The 16833-nt window shown below is 43.7% G+C and overlaps 1 protein-coding gene across 19 annotated transcripts in view; it reads right to left on the bottom strand.

Moving 5' to 3' along the window:
- Dnah2 (dynein axonemal heavy chain 2) overlaps positions 1-16833 on the bottom strand; it is a 102055-nt gene that overhangs the window by 40389 nt on the left and 44833 nt on the right. For 17 of the 19 annotated variants that reach the window (XR_002386988.2, XM_021238369.2, XM_021238374.2 and 14 more), the window contains 20 exons: positions 15972-16133; positions 15776-15879; positions 13602-13758; positions 13397-13479; positions 13102-13282; positions 12591-12729; positions 10937-11154; positions 10368-10469; positions 9901-10026; positions 9501-9611; positions 9009-9197; positions 8478-8584; positions 8191-8380; positions 7527-7707; positions 6674-6801; positions 6190-6342; positions 5791-5916; positions 1209-1427; positions 884-1001; positions 511-647 (listed from right to left, as the gene is read on the bottom strand). Coding sequence is in view for 18 of the 19 variants with exons in the window: in XM_021238369.2 (XP_021094028.2) it covers positions 511-647; positions 884-1001; positions 1209-1427; positions 5791-5916; positions 6190-6342; positions 6674-6801; positions 7527-7707; positions 8191-8380; positions 8478-8584; positions 9009-9197; positions 9501-9611; positions 9901-10026; positions 10368-10469; positions 10937-11154; positions 12591-12729; positions 13102-13282; positions 13397-13479; positions 13602-13758; positions 15776-15879; positions 15972-16133 (2931 nt within the window). In the remaining variant the exon portion in view is untranslated. The remainder of the gene's footprint in view (positions 1-510; positions 648-883; positions 1002-1208; positions 1428-5790; positions 5917-6189; positions 6343-6673; positions 6802-7526; positions 7708-8190; positions 8381-8477; positions 8585-9008; positions 9198-9500; positions 9612-9900; positions 10027-10367; positions 10470-10936; positions 11155-12590; positions 12730-13101; positions 13283-13396; positions 13480-13601; positions 13759-15775; positions 15880-15971; positions 16134-16833) is intronic. The other 2 variants (XM_021238370.2, XM_087191751.1) reach the window with 1 other exon arrangement.

Here is a 16833-nt window from a genome sequence, read left to right as displayed (position 1 = left end):
ATAGTTTGCTTACTGAAAGAAATTAGAGCTTATTCAAGACTATCCTTAGGAAAAATCACTGTCTGGCTATCATTGTGGAAAACAGTAGGTATGACAGCCCATGAACTCCTAACATGGGCACTACACAAAATTCTTTTCTGCACAATTAATTGTTCACAATATTCATGATAGGCAAAGCTATTTTTCTTTTCTCTTCTCTTCTGTTTTCCTCTCCTCTCCTTTCCTTTCTCTTCTCTCCTTTCTTCCTCTTTTTTTTCCTTTTTTGGTGGTGCTGGAGATAGAACCCAGGCCTCACACATGCTAGGCCAAGTGTACTGAGCTATACTCCCAGCCTAGGCCAAGCATTCTTTTTCAGTTGCAGCTTTTCCCAAATCCAGGCATGGTCCTCCCACCTCTCTCCTATGGAACTTACTCTTCACTGAGGACCAGGCTCTTCTCCCCACCCTTTCTCACACCCTCACACCCCTGCTGTCTCCTGCAGGGCCCTAGGTAGAACCCACTTCTCCGCACCTGCTCAGGCATTGAGATGCGCTCTCCATTGATTAGGGTCAGCACCTTGTTGTCATCCATGACAGAATTCATGCTCTCAATCCACAGTGTGTCCACAGGGCCATCAAAAAGGATCCATTTCTCATCAGGTTTCTCATCTTAGTATCGGGTGGGTGGATGATAAGAAAACCAGGAGAGTTCTCCCCTGGCCCTCCTACCCCACTCTCACTCTGTGCTCCCTGCACTTCTGCGTTTCCAGGCGTCTCTCCCACACTGCAGTTTCATGTCTCCAGACTCTCTGCCACCACTGGTGCTCCAGACTCCCCACTCCCACCTGCTCCCGTAAGATATTTATGTATTTGATCTACCTGCCCCACATGCCACCCTTGGATACCTGCACATGCCACTCGCATGACGCTGGACAAAACACCATCTGTCCATTCATTAGTGTTGAGGTCATATTCTCCATATAACTCCCCTAGGGACAATGCCTTAGGGTTCAATGGGAATTCCTGAAAATGATAGCAGAAGGGGCTTTAGAGCTGCTGGTAGACAAACTCCCCAGATCTCCGTTTTACTCAGCCCCTAGTTTCTCTCACCTCTCCTAGGCCTTGTTGGACCTGGGAGTGCACCCTCACCTGCCCATTCTCACCCCCAACTTCCCTTGCCTTCCTGCTACTCAAGGCTTCACCAGTGACTCCACTGTCCCAACTGCATACCCTAACAATGTTGAAGTTGGGGTCTCCAGCACGGCACAAGGAGGACAAGGAGGCCTGCAGGATGCGCCAGCAGGTCGTCTTGCCACTGCCTGTGTTTCCCACGATCATGGTAGAGTGACGGGAATTCTTGGTTTCATACAACTGGAAAACCTTGGTGAGGGTGAAGGGTGTGCTTTGCAGGCCTTGATCTCGAATCTCCTGCTCGATAGTCTCCTGCAGCTGAGGGAAGAGAAGATACAGAAAGTAGAAAAAACAGCATGAGGACTCCAAAGGACTTTCAGAATTCCCTCAATTCTGGGGAAGATATGTTCAAACTATTTAAAATGACACCATAGCCCTTTACACTCTGTCACTTATTCATTCACTGGGAAGCTGCCAGTCATAGAGTTAAGAGATCGGGCTTTGGAGTCAGCCAGCCTGGTTCATCAGCTTGCAGCCATGTGATCCTGAGTAAATTACTTCTCCAAGTCTCAGTCTCCTCATATGCACAATGTCTGACATGTAGCTCTACATATTTTGTCTATTATTCAACAAATAGAGCTTAAGTCTCTATGGCATGTGTGGAGCACTGTGCTAGGTGACACAGGGATACAGCTAGGAACAGAATAGATTCCCTCTCACTGCAGAGCTCACAATTTGGTGGCAGGGCTGGATTTTTATTTTTCCAGTGCTAGAGATTAGACCTATGGTCTCGCACATACTAGGCAAGTGCTCTATTGTTGAGCTGCACTTTCAGCCATGTTATAAAAATTATCAACCAAGTTAAAAAGTAATGCTTATAGAATCTGATCACATGGATTAGTTCCAGATAGCATGACGCTTTTAAGCACAGCTCATGCACCCAAATTTTTTCAAGTAGACATAAGATCTTTATTTATAATTTTCAAACACACTATAAGAGGCCTCACCTTCCACTAGCTGAGTATTAGTTTTATTGGTATTTGTGTGTGTCATATCATAAGTTTAATGACACATTTTTTATTTATTCAGTTACTCTCTAATTTTGTCTCTGACCTAGGAGTTATTTAGAATTGCACTGCCTAATTTCCAGATATCTGTACTTTTTCTAATTATATTTTGTTACTGATTTCTATTGTTTAATTCTATCATGGTTGGAGATCATCCTCTGTACAATTTTAATCATTTGAAATTGATGAGTCTTATACTTAATAGACTAGAATATAGTCAATTTTGGTAAATGTTCTGTGTACATTTGAGAAGAATGTATATCTGCAACTGTTGGCTAGAATGTTCTATATGTGTCAGCGCAAACCTGTTAAAATCATTCAAATCTATATATTTATGAATATTTAATCTGTTTTCTTTATCAATTTCTGAAAACTGTCAAGATCTCCCATGGGGGTTATAAATTTAATTCTGTCTATTGTGTTTTATAGATTTTGTAGCTATATTATTAAATGCATACAAATTTAGAATGCTCATACATTTGTGGACACTTTCATTTTGGAAACATACCCTTCAGCTCTGGGGATTCCTCTTGAATTGTCTCACTATCTGTCCCTCCCTTTTCTTTGCTTCTACTTTTGGAACTCCTGCTATTTAGAAACTATCTGTCTTAGACTGGCTTTTGGATCTTTGTTCATTCCTCCTTTGTCTACTCTGTTCTCAGGAACAGTTGTCAGCCAGGGTCTTTCTAAGTTGCTAAACTGCTCAGGCTGGACTCAAACTTTCAACCCTCCTGGATCTGCTCCCATAGTGCTTGGGTTTCAGGCAGAATCGTCTTTTTCAAACAGCATTTCATTAGTATTTCATCCTTTGAATGAAATGATAGTTGGGGGGGTTGTTTGTTTACTGTTTTTGTTTTTGTTTTTTTTGAGATAGGATACTGCTATGTTGCCCAGGCTGGTCACAAACTCCAGGGCTCTTTCTGCTTCAATCTCCTCAGTAGTTGGGACTATAGGTATACCACCATGCTTAGCCAGTGATGGTGTTTTTAAAAAATACTTTTCTTTCTCTCTCCACTTTTTTTTCAGTTTGCTTTTTCCTGTTTGTTTTAGCATCTTTTGTATTCAAGGTTCCCCCCAGGTGTTTGGTGAGCCTTAGTTTTCTGCTTATGTAGGAAGTTGGAGGGTAAAAAGCTGAGTGTGGGGACCTTCTTGAGAAATTTCTTGTCAGTGTCTGGGTCATTCCTCTTAGGCTGGATAGACTCCCCAGAGATAACTCCTCCAGTTTCCTGTCTGGCTACCACCACTCTCAGAAGTAAGAGATGAAAAAAGGCAAAAGGGGCCAGGTATTTAGCTCTGTGGTTCTGCCACTTGCCTCGAAAGTGCAAGGACCTGAGTTTGATCACTGGTACCAAAAAAAAAAAAGAAAGAAAAAAGGCAAAAGGTCTCAGTGACCAGTATGTACAAATTCCTTTAATTCCCCTCTGTAATGGGCTTGCTTCTGCTTTCCACTATATCTGATGTGCTCAATTTTTTTTTTTTTTTTTTTTTTTTGGTACCAGGGATCAAACTCAGGACTTTGCATTTTCAAGGCAGGTGCGGTGCTGCTGAGCTAAATCCCTGGCCCCTGCCCAGTCTTGGGACCTACTCTCTAACCCTTGGCCCCAGGAAGAAGGCAGAGGCATCCAGGGTTACAAAGAGGGAGATCTAGGGATCTATCTACTTTTTTTTTTTGGTACCGAGGATTGAACTCGGGTCCTTGTGCTTGCACGGTAGGCAGCGAAACCACTGAGCTAAATCCCTGGCCCAGATCTATCTACTTTTAAAGCAATTTGCCTCCTGCCCTCCTTATTTTAGTTATACCTCATTTACTCTCCCTGTTCACTCTCACTTCCAGAGGTACCTAACCTCAAAAATCCTGAACTTTGTGAAGATTACCTTCCAATCTTCCCTGCTTCCAGCTTTCTCAGGCTTGCTATGTAAGCCACAACTTACTCATTTGCTCCCCATATCTAAAATGTAATTGTTAATCTCCTCTCCCATTCTTCCTATCCCTTTGGGCTTGTATGCTTTACAAATACAAATAAAAATTTTAGTGCAGTTGTAGTTGACTTTAATTCACCTTCTTTCTGTACCTGCATGTCCTCTGTCACTCTATTGAGATTATTTTTCATTTTCCCCAACTGTTATAATTTTCATTTCTAGAAATTCTGTTGGTTCTTTTTCAAATCTTTTTTGCTTAGATCTCTTGTTCCTAGCTCAGAGTTTCAAGATTCTCTTTTATTTCTTTAAACATATTAAGACTCAGTTTTTGTTGTTGTTGTTTGGTACCAGGGATGGAACTCAGGACCTTGTGCTTGCGAGACAAGCGGCAGCACCACTGAGCTAAATCCCGGCCCCAGTTTTTGTTTTTTTGCAATACTGGCACTTGAACCAAGGTCTTTGCACTGAGCTAAATCCCCAGCATTTTTTAAATTTTTTTTTTTTTTTTTTTTTTAGACAAGGTCTTACTAACCTGCTAGGTTGCCTAGGCTGTACTCAAACTTATGATCCTCCTGCCTAAGCCTCCCATAGTCCCAGGGAAAACACAGCTATTTTAAAATTCTGTACCTATTAGTTTCCATATCCGGAGTCTACTTGGATCTGATTCCTCTGCTCATTGTTTCTCTGACTTCTATTCATAGTGTCTATTTCCTTATGCATGATGTGATTTTTGACTATGAGCTCCCCATTTTCTTGGACTTTTATCTGTAGGAATTCTTTTAGGCACAGATTGACATTTCATCCCTCCAGAAATAATTTGCTTTTGCTCCTACCAGTCACCTGGGGGCACTAACAATCTAGAACTACTTAAAATTAAAATCTAATCTTGAGGTTTTTTTAAAAAATTACACAGTAGAATAAATTATGACCGTAAGCAATGTGGTTAAGAAATCTCAAAGGAGATTTTACCCTTTCCTTCCACCATCAGAGCTCAGACAGGCAAGCTTCATTTCTGTATATGTCTAAATGGTAGAGTTCGAATTTTCCCATTTACTGTCCCTTGAGGTTTATGTGGCACTGTTTTCTGTTTTACTGCCAAACCTGGGGGTAAGACATCTTTGTAATCCAGCTACCTCCCAGGGTTCCTGTGTTTACTCCCCCACCTCCAAACCTTGGAATTCTTGCCAGCTTAGTAATGCCTTAAAAATATGTATTTTTATGTTTTTATCCTGTACTTTAATGGCTTCAATTGAAAGGATCATTCAGGATACTGAGACTAGCATAATGACACAGGGGAAAGTTCTTAAACTTTCTACAATTGCCTTTCCATTCCCCAACTGCTTTCACATTTCAAAGGGCTGCCTATGGTCTCTTCTCCAAATTCTCAGAATGAGGAGAGAGAGAGAGAGGCAGGGATGGCGAGTAGGCACTGGATTACAGGTCTTAGTGAAGTCCCAAGCCTGGTGTATGGATGTTCCTGAATAGGTAAGTCAGGAGGGCAGGGAGCTGTGGTCAGAGAGTGGAATGTTTGAGTAGGTGTTTATCATATTATAAATAAGGAAGCCTGATATAAATAAGTAAAGGTCAGCTCTCTTATGCAAAGTCACAGCTAGTGATGGCCTGGAAGCCAAATTTCCTCTTCCCATACCACACATTCATGAATGAGGTCAGGGAGAATACTAAAGAGTAAATACCTTGCCATAGTCAATGACTGGAAGCTCAGTGCTGGGGAAAAGATCTTGCACAATGGCATTGAACAGTGGCACATCGACTGATGTTAGCTTAGCAATATTCATATCTCTCATGGAGAGCAGCAGAACCTGCATGGAAAAGACAAAGACTCAAACTTGAAGAGCTAGAGCCTACGTACTAGTGAGGTCCTTCATCAAAGGGCTCAGGGACAGGAGCCAAGAACAACAAATACACTAGAGTTAGTTCTTAGCAATACTATAGGCAGAACTTGGGCAACACAGGGAATAGGCATGAGAGTAGGAATCTCAATCTGAAAGAAAGAATTTGTAAAGCTTTAATGACAACATATATGCCTAGTGACAATGGAAGTTAAGGTCCAAGGGCCTTTATCTTTGGTCTACCTCTTCATCGGTCAGATCTGGCTGTAGGCGGCGCTTCTTGCCAGCATAGCGCACAAGGGAGGTGAGGGCTCGGAGGCCAAAATCGTAATGGTCCTGTCTGGAGAGCTGCTGCACAGCCAGTGAGTAGAGTGTGTATACCTTCTTGGCGAGGATCTGAAAACCAGAGGAGAAAACAACCTATCTCCATACAAAGCCTGCTCTTCATCAAAGGACAGTTACAGATCCAAGAAGCTAGGTCAGAGACTTGAGGCTTCTGGGGGTAATCTCTGGACAAGCCTACTGAGACCTTGTGACTCTTGCTATCAACAGTTAGGGACATTATGGAGGGAGACCTTTCTTCTCTGAATTCCTCTGCCTTCATGTCCTCCTGATAATAGTCTAAGTTCCTTGTAGGATAAGCTGAAGCCTCCAAGGGGTTTCTCTGTCCAGGGAATAATTATGAAAGGGAAATAAAATAATTGGAGGAAAGGGATTATCAGAATACCTTGCAGTTGCTAAAGCCCTCCCCAAAGAGAATGATTTCTGCAATAAGGGTAGAATCAGGCACCACCATGGCAATGGGACGGAACATGGATTTAAGATTTTCAGGAAGCTCTGTGCGGCCAGCATAGCCTGGAAAACAATGCCATTTATTTAGACTCCCTGTATTTCTTTACTTTGACTTTCTTCCCCAAACCCACATTCCAATCAACCATACTTTCTCCCCAACTCCAATTTCAAGGATGCTTCCTTTCTGATCCCAGCCCTGGTTCTTCCCATTCCACTTTGGTTTTCTTTCCTCTCTAGTCCTTTCCTTACTTTCTGCATGGCCCTGTTTCAAACTGAAAATACACAGCTGCCAACTTCCCATCTCTCCAAGTTCTATGTATAGCTCACATCAGTCCTAATAGAAATCACAGCTGTTTCTTTGATTCTTTTGGGACCTTAACCCTTCCCTACACCTGTTCTTTCCCAGATCCTTCCCCCAAGCTGTTCCTAGGTGACTGTAGTGAGAGACCCTAGCCTTTACACTTTAGGAGGATTCTCCCATCCTGCAAAGGGGTGGCAGGTAAACCAGAACTGCAATGGGAGAAGGTAGCTAAGCCTTAAAAGATTAAGGCCACATATGGACACGTAAGTAGTTAGTGATCCCTTCAGAGAGAACAGTAAGATTGCCTCCCCTTTGCCCCAGAAAGGACAAGTTGGTGTTTATTCTTTTCTTGCCCTTTGTTGTCTTTATCCAGATTTTTCCTGGCTATACACTGAGACACTGAAGGAGGAAGAAGATGATACACAGGTACCTGACCTAGGTATCCAGCTCTCCCACCCAAAAGCCCCATTTATTCCTTGCCACCTACCAGGATTCATGGTAATGAAGATCCCACAGGACCACACCAGATTTATTTCAAAGCCTTCAAAATAGAAGTGGGTGAGGCTGGCAGTCAAGGCAGAGAGGATGGACAGGATCTGCTGGGCCACCACGGACAGCACCTCGATGTTGATATGGTTAAATTCATCAAAGCAGCCCCAGGCTCCAGTCTGTGGAGGGAGGGAGGCAGAGTCACTGGGAGCAAGAGATGTGATCCAAGGCACTAGGGAGCTTGATTAACACACTCTTCCTTAAAATGTTTTTGTATGCAAGGTGGCCTTCAAAATACAGGGTGCAGGAGGGCACCAGAGCAGCACTGTCACAGCTTCTGGGCAGAGCTTTCCATCAAAGAGGACAGCCCAGGACAATGGTGGAAAAGACATGAGTTGGAAAAATGGGAGCAGGGAACTTATGTGCCCTGAGTATCCACTGTGATCCCAGAAGTTTCAGTGCAGGATCTGATTTAATCCTTATATAATCTTCTGATTTTGCAAGTGAACAACAAGAAGCATGGGGAAGGTTAGTAAAAATTACCTGAGGTAATGCCATATTATAAGATATGAAACACTGAAACAGATTTGGGTTTTACTTGATTTTCTTGGGACTAAAATAAAGGTAAGGGGACCTCTGGGACATCGTGCCAGGATACTGACCTGGGCCAAGCCTGAGTACATTCGGCCCATGGATTTATAGTCCAGGCCCTCAGAGCAGTTGACCACAATCACATAAAGGCCCAGGGCCTTGCCCAAGTCCTTGACAGTCTCTGTCTTCCCAGTGCCTGCTGGGCCGTTGAGGGATCCTCCTCGATGCAAGTGCAAAGCCGTGGTCAGTGTCATATAACACCTAAGAATTGAGGACAGGCCTCTGGTCAGACTCTTGGAAGCCAATCTCAGCTCCGCAGCCCCCACCCCCACCACCTCATTCGACCTCCAGGGCAGACCTGTCTGTCAGAGGGGTGATGACCAGCCGGCCAGAGTTTCCCAGGTACTCATAGCCATACTGGAACTGTGTGTTAGTCTGGTGGATTACACAGTCATCAAGATCCTGCTGAGACAGGGCACAATGAGTTGGAAGTGGGCTAGAAAGAAGACCAGAGCTGCAGGAATGGCTGACAGCAGGGCTCCAAGAGGGGAGGGGGTTGCAGGGAAACTGGAGCTTCTGCTACAGAGTAAGGAGGAGGGGAGAGTTTATGGCCAATATAGAAAGAGGGTTTCATAGTGCATCTCCACTCTGATCCCTGGCAGCAGCTGCCTGAAGTCTTTCTGAGTTGCAATCATGTGATGTGAGCACTGCCCAGAACAACTGCCTGCCACCCCTGGAAGAGGTGAGACAGAGTAGGGAACTGGATTAGAGTACTGTGATAGGACTAAGGATTGGGTTAGGATATTGTTGCATTTAGACATCATGAATTTAATGAAAGCTTTAGGATCAGAATTAGGGTAAGAGAGTAGGGAGCTGTCCCTTCTGGTACCTTCTCCCAGTAGAACCGAAGCTGGCTGAGCCAGTCAAAGGAATTGACATCCATGAGGCCACTCTTGTAAAGCTTCTCCAACACATCTCGGGCATGAATTTCTATTGTCACCAGAGCCACAATTTTAAGCCTCATGATCTTGGTCAAATTTCCCCTGATGGCTTCTGAATACTTATTCAGTACTGACACCTGTGGGATTAGGCAGGAGGGAAGCAGAGACAGAGCAACACAACCAAAGCCAAATCACACCCCACCTCAGCCTAGCGCTACCTTCCACCCAAAGCTGATCCCACCCACTATAACTCCTACACCCAACCTTGGCACAGAAAAGCCTGATTCTGCTCCATACCAAACTCTGCTCAGTGGACTTCTGGGACAATTCACCCTCCTTCTGACCCTTTTACAACAAGCTTATCTCTAATTCTTACTCTAGTCACCTCCCTCCCACCAATTCCAACTCCAGTCCTATCACATACTTAAAGAGTTCCCCACCTGTTTCTTCTTCATGACCTTGAGGATTTTCTTGTCGGCCCGCTCCTTAGCTGTCAACAGGCACTTGGTTACATCAGCTGTCCATTGGATCTGACTGGTTGTGATCACCATCTGGGTGGGTGCAGAAGCTGATTCCAAGGCCCTGCCCTTGGCCACCCATCCAGCCCAGGTTCCAAGCTCCAGCCCCCTCCAGAACTAGGTGCTCACTATGCCTGATCTGCCCTAGAGGATGGGGCACATGCCTCATGTCAGCAGCTATGGGTCCAGCATGTAGGGTACCAGAGCCACAGTCCAAAAAGAGGGGCAAGAAACCATTTTGTGAGACTCTACAATCTTCCCACTTGCCGTACCTTCTTAGTGCCAACTTTAATGTTTCTCATTTCTGTAGACCCCAGCTCACCTGGCCAGCCCACTCCTTCACCCACTTGTCCCTCTTGTTAAGGAACTTCTTGAGGGCCAGGCGGCAGTTCTGGAGAAGGTCTCGCAGGGTTACCTTCATGGCCCATTCCACATCCCCAAGCCAGGACTGGGGAGAGGTAAAAGATCAGAATGGCTCAGCTTCAGGGTCAGCATCAATGTCCCCCAAAGGGAAGATTCTGGGGAAACAGCATGAACTGTGCAATAGCAGGTTTGGGTCCTCAATAGAAAGGAAGCCAGGAGGCAGAGTGTCTGATTTTCAGAGAGAGACTTAGGTTCAAGGCAGAGGTTATAATTGTTAGGAATGGTAAATGGAGATGAGGGGTGGGGGGAGCAACTGAAAGAGCAACTAATGTCCCTTCAAAGAGATGTTGTGTCCTCACAGAGCCAAGCAAACTTTCTGGTAGGAAGCAGAATCAGCTTTGTTCTTAGACCCTCACCACAACTCACCTCCACAGGCCCTTCTAAGAGTACTGGGTGTAAGAAATCAATATACTCGCCATCCCCAGAGAACATTCCCACAGCTTCCCACTTGCTGCTGGGCCCTCCCATCTGCAGAAAAAAGAAGCTATTAGGGGACTGACCTGCCCACTCTTGGTATCTGCCTACAAGTGTATGGACCCCTTCTGAGGGGAATTTCTTTTCCTGTCATCTCAATATTACCAATTCTAAAAAGTGCTATCCTGTGTGAATCTAGAATCATTAATTAGTATTACCCCCTTGTTGGATGGGCACTGTCCCTTCCAAAGCCTTGAGATTGACTTTGTGTGTATGTGTGTATGTGGTGGGCTGGGGATTGACTCCAGGGACTTCATACTAAGCTATATCCCAGGCCTTTTTTTATTTTTATTTTGAAACAGGGTCTCACTAAGTCCTTAAGTTGCCCAGGTTGTACTGCCCCAGCCTCCTAGGGTACTGTGGGATTACAGGCATGAGCCACCACATCTAGCTGAAATTGAATTTCTTGACATCACTATCCCTTCTTTGCCTTCCATCCCATCATGGCCACCTCTACTGGCCTTCTGGATTCTCAGCAATTTGATGTTGTCAAAGCATTTTTTGAGGTGTGGCTGCACAGCCTCTGGGTTGCGGGACTGGCCCAGAATCTCCAGCAGGTCATCATTGGACAAGAAATAGAACCGAGGGAAAATATGGCGCTTGGTCTCTAAATACATATCCAGAGACTTCTGAATATCCTCCAAGATTGTGTTCATTTCTATCAATTTATCCAGAAGGCCTGGAAAAAAAGAGCAATAAATGACATTTGATGGTCTTTTTACCATTGCCCTGAGAAGATCTGGAGCCTCAGCTCTAACTGCTTTGCCAGCTCTTGATTGTTAGGGTTCAGATTGTATAAGGGTTTTAGAAGGAGAAGTATCTCCATTCCTCTATCATGCTTATCCCATTCTATTAATGTATTATGAATTATTCATTGTGTGCTATTATATATGCTATAGCATTAATTATGCATCATATGATTTTACTAATTTAACTCCCATCAGTCCCAACAGTCCTGATTCCACCTAAAAACTTGGGATGCTGATCAATCCAAGAGCTTCTGAAAACTGAAGACTGTTTTGCATTTACATAATCTAACAGGTTAGGCCATTAAATTTAAATACACATCACATGTACTCAATGAAAAAAGTCTATATTTACTAGGGTCACCTGTGTCCCTCATGCTTAGCAGAAGGGACACCAGACTGGGATGCAGGAGACCACTGCTCTAATCACAGTTCTTACATTTACTAGCATGTCAATTAACCTTTTTGAGTTTCTACCTCTTTTTTCAGTAAAGTGGTCATAAGATCTATCTCAAAAAAGCACTTCAAGATATTAAACAAAGAGATGGAGATATAGCTTAGTGGTAGAACACCACACACACATATACACACACATACACACACACACAAAGGATATTAAACAAAATGTATTCACACTTGTGCATTTCTAGTAATCTTAGTTTCCTTCTAGCCTACATCTCTGTCTTAGGTCTTGATGGGTTTTTCCTTGGTTTTCCCAGTTTCTAGCTTGATGCTCCCGAGTGTGAACCGTGAAGTGACCTTCATGCCTTCAAGTATGTACACAGTCAGCAACTGTTGGAGCCTTTGTGCAACCACCTAAATTATCACTTCCTGGAAATCGCAGAAGGACCCAGTAGCTATGAACCAGATGGGTTTGTTCTATGCATTCAATGACAGGATCATTGTTTTTATGGCTTTGCTTATAAATTGCTCCAAAATACAATTTTGTTAACTATTTACATTTTAGGGGGAGGTAATGAAACAGGGTCTCACTACATAGTTCAGGGTGTCCTTGAACTATGTAGCCCAGGCTTACATCAAATGTGGGGCAATCCTCTTGCCTCAGCCTCCTTGGTGCTGGGATTACAGGCATGGGCCAATATGCCCAGCTTGTCAAGTTTTGAACCCAAGGCTGTCTGATTCCATATCCCATGTTCTTAACCCTGTGTTACATTCCATTCACATAATTGTTGAATTTAATTTACTAAACTATTATTTAATGCTTAGAAAAAGCAGTGGTGACAGGAAGTGTTAGGAAAGTCAGGTACAGAGTCAGTCTTTTTATAAATGAAACATGTGGTCATGACCTCATGTACATGTAGAACCAACTGAGGAGCTTATGTTAGGGCAAGAGGCCACAGAGCTCTACCTGGGTAATGGGTGCTCCGGAGAGCATTGTTGTCCTTGTTCATTCGGTCCATGATAGATTTCCAGTTATTGTTGACCTGGTCAAATAAGGCTGATTCATTGGGCAGCTGCTTGCGGATGTCCTCTCCTAGGAAGATATTCTGAGGGGCAAATGATTGGGATGAGAGGCTTCTTCCCACACTCTTTCCCCTCTCTGCTCCCTGCTCCTGAATCAGGGATGACAGTTGAGTAGAAGATGCAGAACACTAGAAACTAACAGACCAGATGCCCAAGGAAAGTGGGGATTGGAAGTCAGATAGCTGGGTCCAAGAAAAAAAAATGGAATGAGAATTGACAAGAAGATCAAAAGCTAACAGAGAAGGAACATAAGGTAATAAGTAAGGGTCAGACAGCTGGGATGTAGACTTTTGAGAGGTGGGACAATGAGGTTGATATTAGGGCAAATAGGTAGGTCCTGACCACACACAGAGTAAAGGCAGGAAGTAGGAATAGCTCAGGCTCTGAGTCCTGACCTCTAGGTACATCCACTGACGCTGCACAGTGAGCACCGTCTCAATAACCTCCAAAATGAGAGACAGACAGCATTCCCAGTGGTCCACATCCTTCTCAAAGGCCTTGACAAAGTGTGATGCCTTCATGGTTGACAGAGCTACCTGGTTATCTTCCAGTGTCTGGAATACCTCTTCTGTACCTCTGGAGCACAAGGGGTCAATGTAACAGTCCATGCCCATCTGCCAAACCTTGATCCCCACTCTGCAGCCCAGATCACGTGCCCTCCCCTCTCCTGGACTCCAGGTCACTCTCTACCTCAGCCGGTGATGGCCCTTATCTTTGTAGGGTACTATGTCTAGCTGAGTCATATCCCAGGTCTTGACAATGTTCAGTAACGCCTGTGAAGAGAAAGTGGGGGAGAGAGCAGCCAGTAACTAGCCTCAAGGGGAGGAGGTGGTGTCCTCACACGAAGGACAGCTAGAAGCCTGTGCTCCAGGAGGCTTGCGGGGGCGGGCCTTACCAATTCTATGGCCAGCTCTTTGGTTGCTGAGGCAGAGATCTCCCCAATTTTTTCTACATGCTGATCCATTCCAAGCTCCACAATCTGCTCCAAGGTGAAGCTTTCAGATTCCTGATCAAATACCTGCTGGATTTCATCCCTGACCTGGTCCCAGTGCCTACAGCCAGAAACAGGAGATCTGATCAGGCCACATACCAGGGCCTACTAAAAAGTGTCAACATCACTCCCTGGGGCTGAGCATATTGTTCAGTGGTACAGCACTTGCCTAGCATGTGTGAGGCCCTGGGTTCTACCTCCAGTGCCAAAAAAAAAAAGGAAATGAAAAATAAAAAATTCACTCCCTGTGCTTCTTCCCATTGGGACACTATGATGACATTATGATTCTGGTATTTATTAGTTCATGATTCAAGAGATTTTACTGAATAGGCTCTAAGGTGCAATCTTAGGCACCTTAGGGAATACAAAGATTGACATGACACCCTCCAGAATCTGATTCTCTGGAGAGAGAGTTAAGGCAGGAGTGCATATCAAACACTCAATAAATTAGCACAGATTTACTACGGATCATGTGCTAGGCTGCATGCTTTACATGAAATGTCACATTTAATTCTCACAACTACTCCATAAATTAGGAAGTATTATTATTCTATTTACAGATGAGGAAACTGAAGCTTAGACAGGTTAAATTAATTAAGCAAATAAAGGGGTTGGGCTATACTTAATCACTGCCACTTAGAGGTGAAATGCTGCCAAAAACATTATACAGGAGGCAAGGCAAAAAAAATTTATTTTCTCCTAAATGGGTAGATAATGATTAAAACATCACTCGATGCCTCCTCTATTATATAATAAATTCCAGATGCACTAAAAGAGTTAAGCTTGAAAAACAGTATTAGAAGAAAGTGTATTTGCAACTTTGGAATTGGAAAGGTCTTTTTAAACAAGGCACAAAAGCAAAAACCACTTTGGCTGCATGAGAATAAAACCTTCTGTATAACAAAAGACGTAAGGCTTAGCCACAATAGATACTGTAAAGTAGGAAGACACAGAAGAAGCCCCCAGGGAAGGGGGAAGAGAACAGTTAGCCAATCTGGAGAACCCAGAATGGTACAAGAAGCAGAGTAAGCGGCAGGCTTGACTCTCAACATCTCTCCATCACCACGTTCACAGCTAGTAGCCAGGATGTGGATGGAATGAACCTAAGTGTTCATCAAGCGATGAATGGATTTAAAAAATGTATTTATATACAATAGAATACTATTAAAAAGAAGGAAAGCCTGTCATTTGCAACAAGATGGATGAACCTGGAGGACTTTATGTTAAGCAAAGTAACACTGGTACAGGAAGACAAACCCTCACTTATAAGAACAATCGTAAAAAGTCAAATTCACAGAAGCTGAGAGAACAGTGATTACCAAGGCTGGGGATGGGAGGAGGATTGGGAGATGTTGCTCAAAGGGTACAAAATTTCAGTTTCCCATGAGGAATAAGTTTAAGAGATCTGTGGTACATCATGGTGACTATACTTAAAAACAATGTGTTGCATGCTTGAAAATCGCTACGTGTACATATTAAATGTTCTTACCACGCAAAAAAAAAAGCATGTGAAGTAATGCATATGTTAACTGGTTCAATTGAGCTATTCCACAATGGGCGCTTATTTTGAAACATCATGTTATACATTATAAATATATAATACAACTAAAAAATAAAAGCCAGGCATGGTGGCATATGCCTGTAATCCCAGCAGCTACTGAAGGCTGAAGTAGGAAGATCCAGCCTCACCAACCTAGCAGACCTTGTCTTAAAATAAAAAAATAAAAAGAGCTGGTGATCTTACTCAGTGGTAGAGTGTCTTTGGATTCAATCCCTAGTTGCAGGAATTTTTTTAAAAAGTAAAAATAAAAAATTTTAAATAAAATAAATGAATAAATTTTAGAACTAGGGGGAGCACTTGCCTAGCATATCCAGACCCTGGATTTGATCCCCCATTCTGCAGTAACTAACTAAATATATAAAAAATAAATTTTTGAAAGAGGAAAAAAAGATGCATGTTTGAGGACAATGAGAAAGGAAAAGCTGTGGGTGCTTGAAAGGAAAAACAGGAAGAACCAAGAGGTGACATGACGGGCAGAGCAGTGACCCCCCCCCAGGGGACCCAGGAGCAGCCTCACCTCTCCCTGAGGGCAGGATTCCACAAGTCTGAGATGAGAGGCATGATTCTCTTGAACTGCTCTATTTTAGATCGAGTGGTTTCAATAATTTCCCAGTTTCGGTCCTGAGGAAAAGTGAGAGTCATCAGAAGACCCAGCCATGGCCCCCCTTCCTCAGTGGGTACCTCCTCTGCCTCCTCACCCTGTCTCCCCACACCTTATACTCTTTGGCTAGTCTTGTGAGGCGATGAAACAGCCCGTGGGCCATGGCCTCCATGGCCTCCGTCTGCAGAGTTAGGAAGCGGCCCGTCTTCCACTGGTTCCAGTTCTCCTCCCAGTCCCGAGTGATCTCCCACACTTGCTGGAGCGCATCGAGCTCCTGGGAGGCCATGAGCAAAAGACACATTAGGGGAAGTGGTACCTGCCCTCCTCCTCCCTGACAGCCGCTGAGGTCCTCTGCTCTGCTCCTCCAGCTAACAATGCCACCTCCCTTCTCATTTCCCTCAACTCTACCCAGAAGGGCTCATCAAGTACTAAGCACATGAAAAGAGTCTCGCATCATTAATCATTAGGGAAATGCAAATTAAAACCTCAGTGAGATATCATTTCATACCCACTAGGATGGCTAAAGCCAAAAATTTTTTTTCTGTTTTAGAGGGAAATAGTGTTGGCAAGGATATGGGGAAAAATAGGAACTCTCTTACATTGCTAGTGGGAATATAAAATGGTGCAGCTGCTGAGGAAAATAGCTTGGCAGTGCCTCAAAAATTTAAACATAGTTACATATGATCCAGAAATTCTACTGCTAGTCTTCCCATGAGAATTAGGAACAGGTGTTCAAACAAACAGGAGTACACGCATGTTCCTAGCAGGACTACTTACTACAGCTGAAAGACAAAAACAACCCAAATGCCCATCAACTGATGAATGGATGGACAAAATGTAGTAAATACAAACCATGGAATAGTATTTACCCATAAAAAGGAATGAAGTACTGATACAACATGGATGAATCTTGAAGACACTATGCTAAGTGGAAGAAGTCAGAGACAAAAGGGCCCCATATTATATGGTTCCAT

The sequence above is a fragment of the Heterocephalus glaber genome, unplaced genomic scaffold, assembly GCF_053883595.1.
Source record: "Heterocephalus glaber isolate CG9 unplaced genomic scaffold, H.glaber_assembly_v1.0 deba00001564, whole genome shotgun sequence".
NCBI lineage: Eukaryota > Metazoa > Chordata > Mammalia > Rodentia > Bathyergidae > Heterocephalus > Heterocephalus glaber.
The sequence above is the reverse complement of the archived record's forward strand: the minus strand, read 5'-3'. Positions and strand labels throughout refer to the sequence as shown.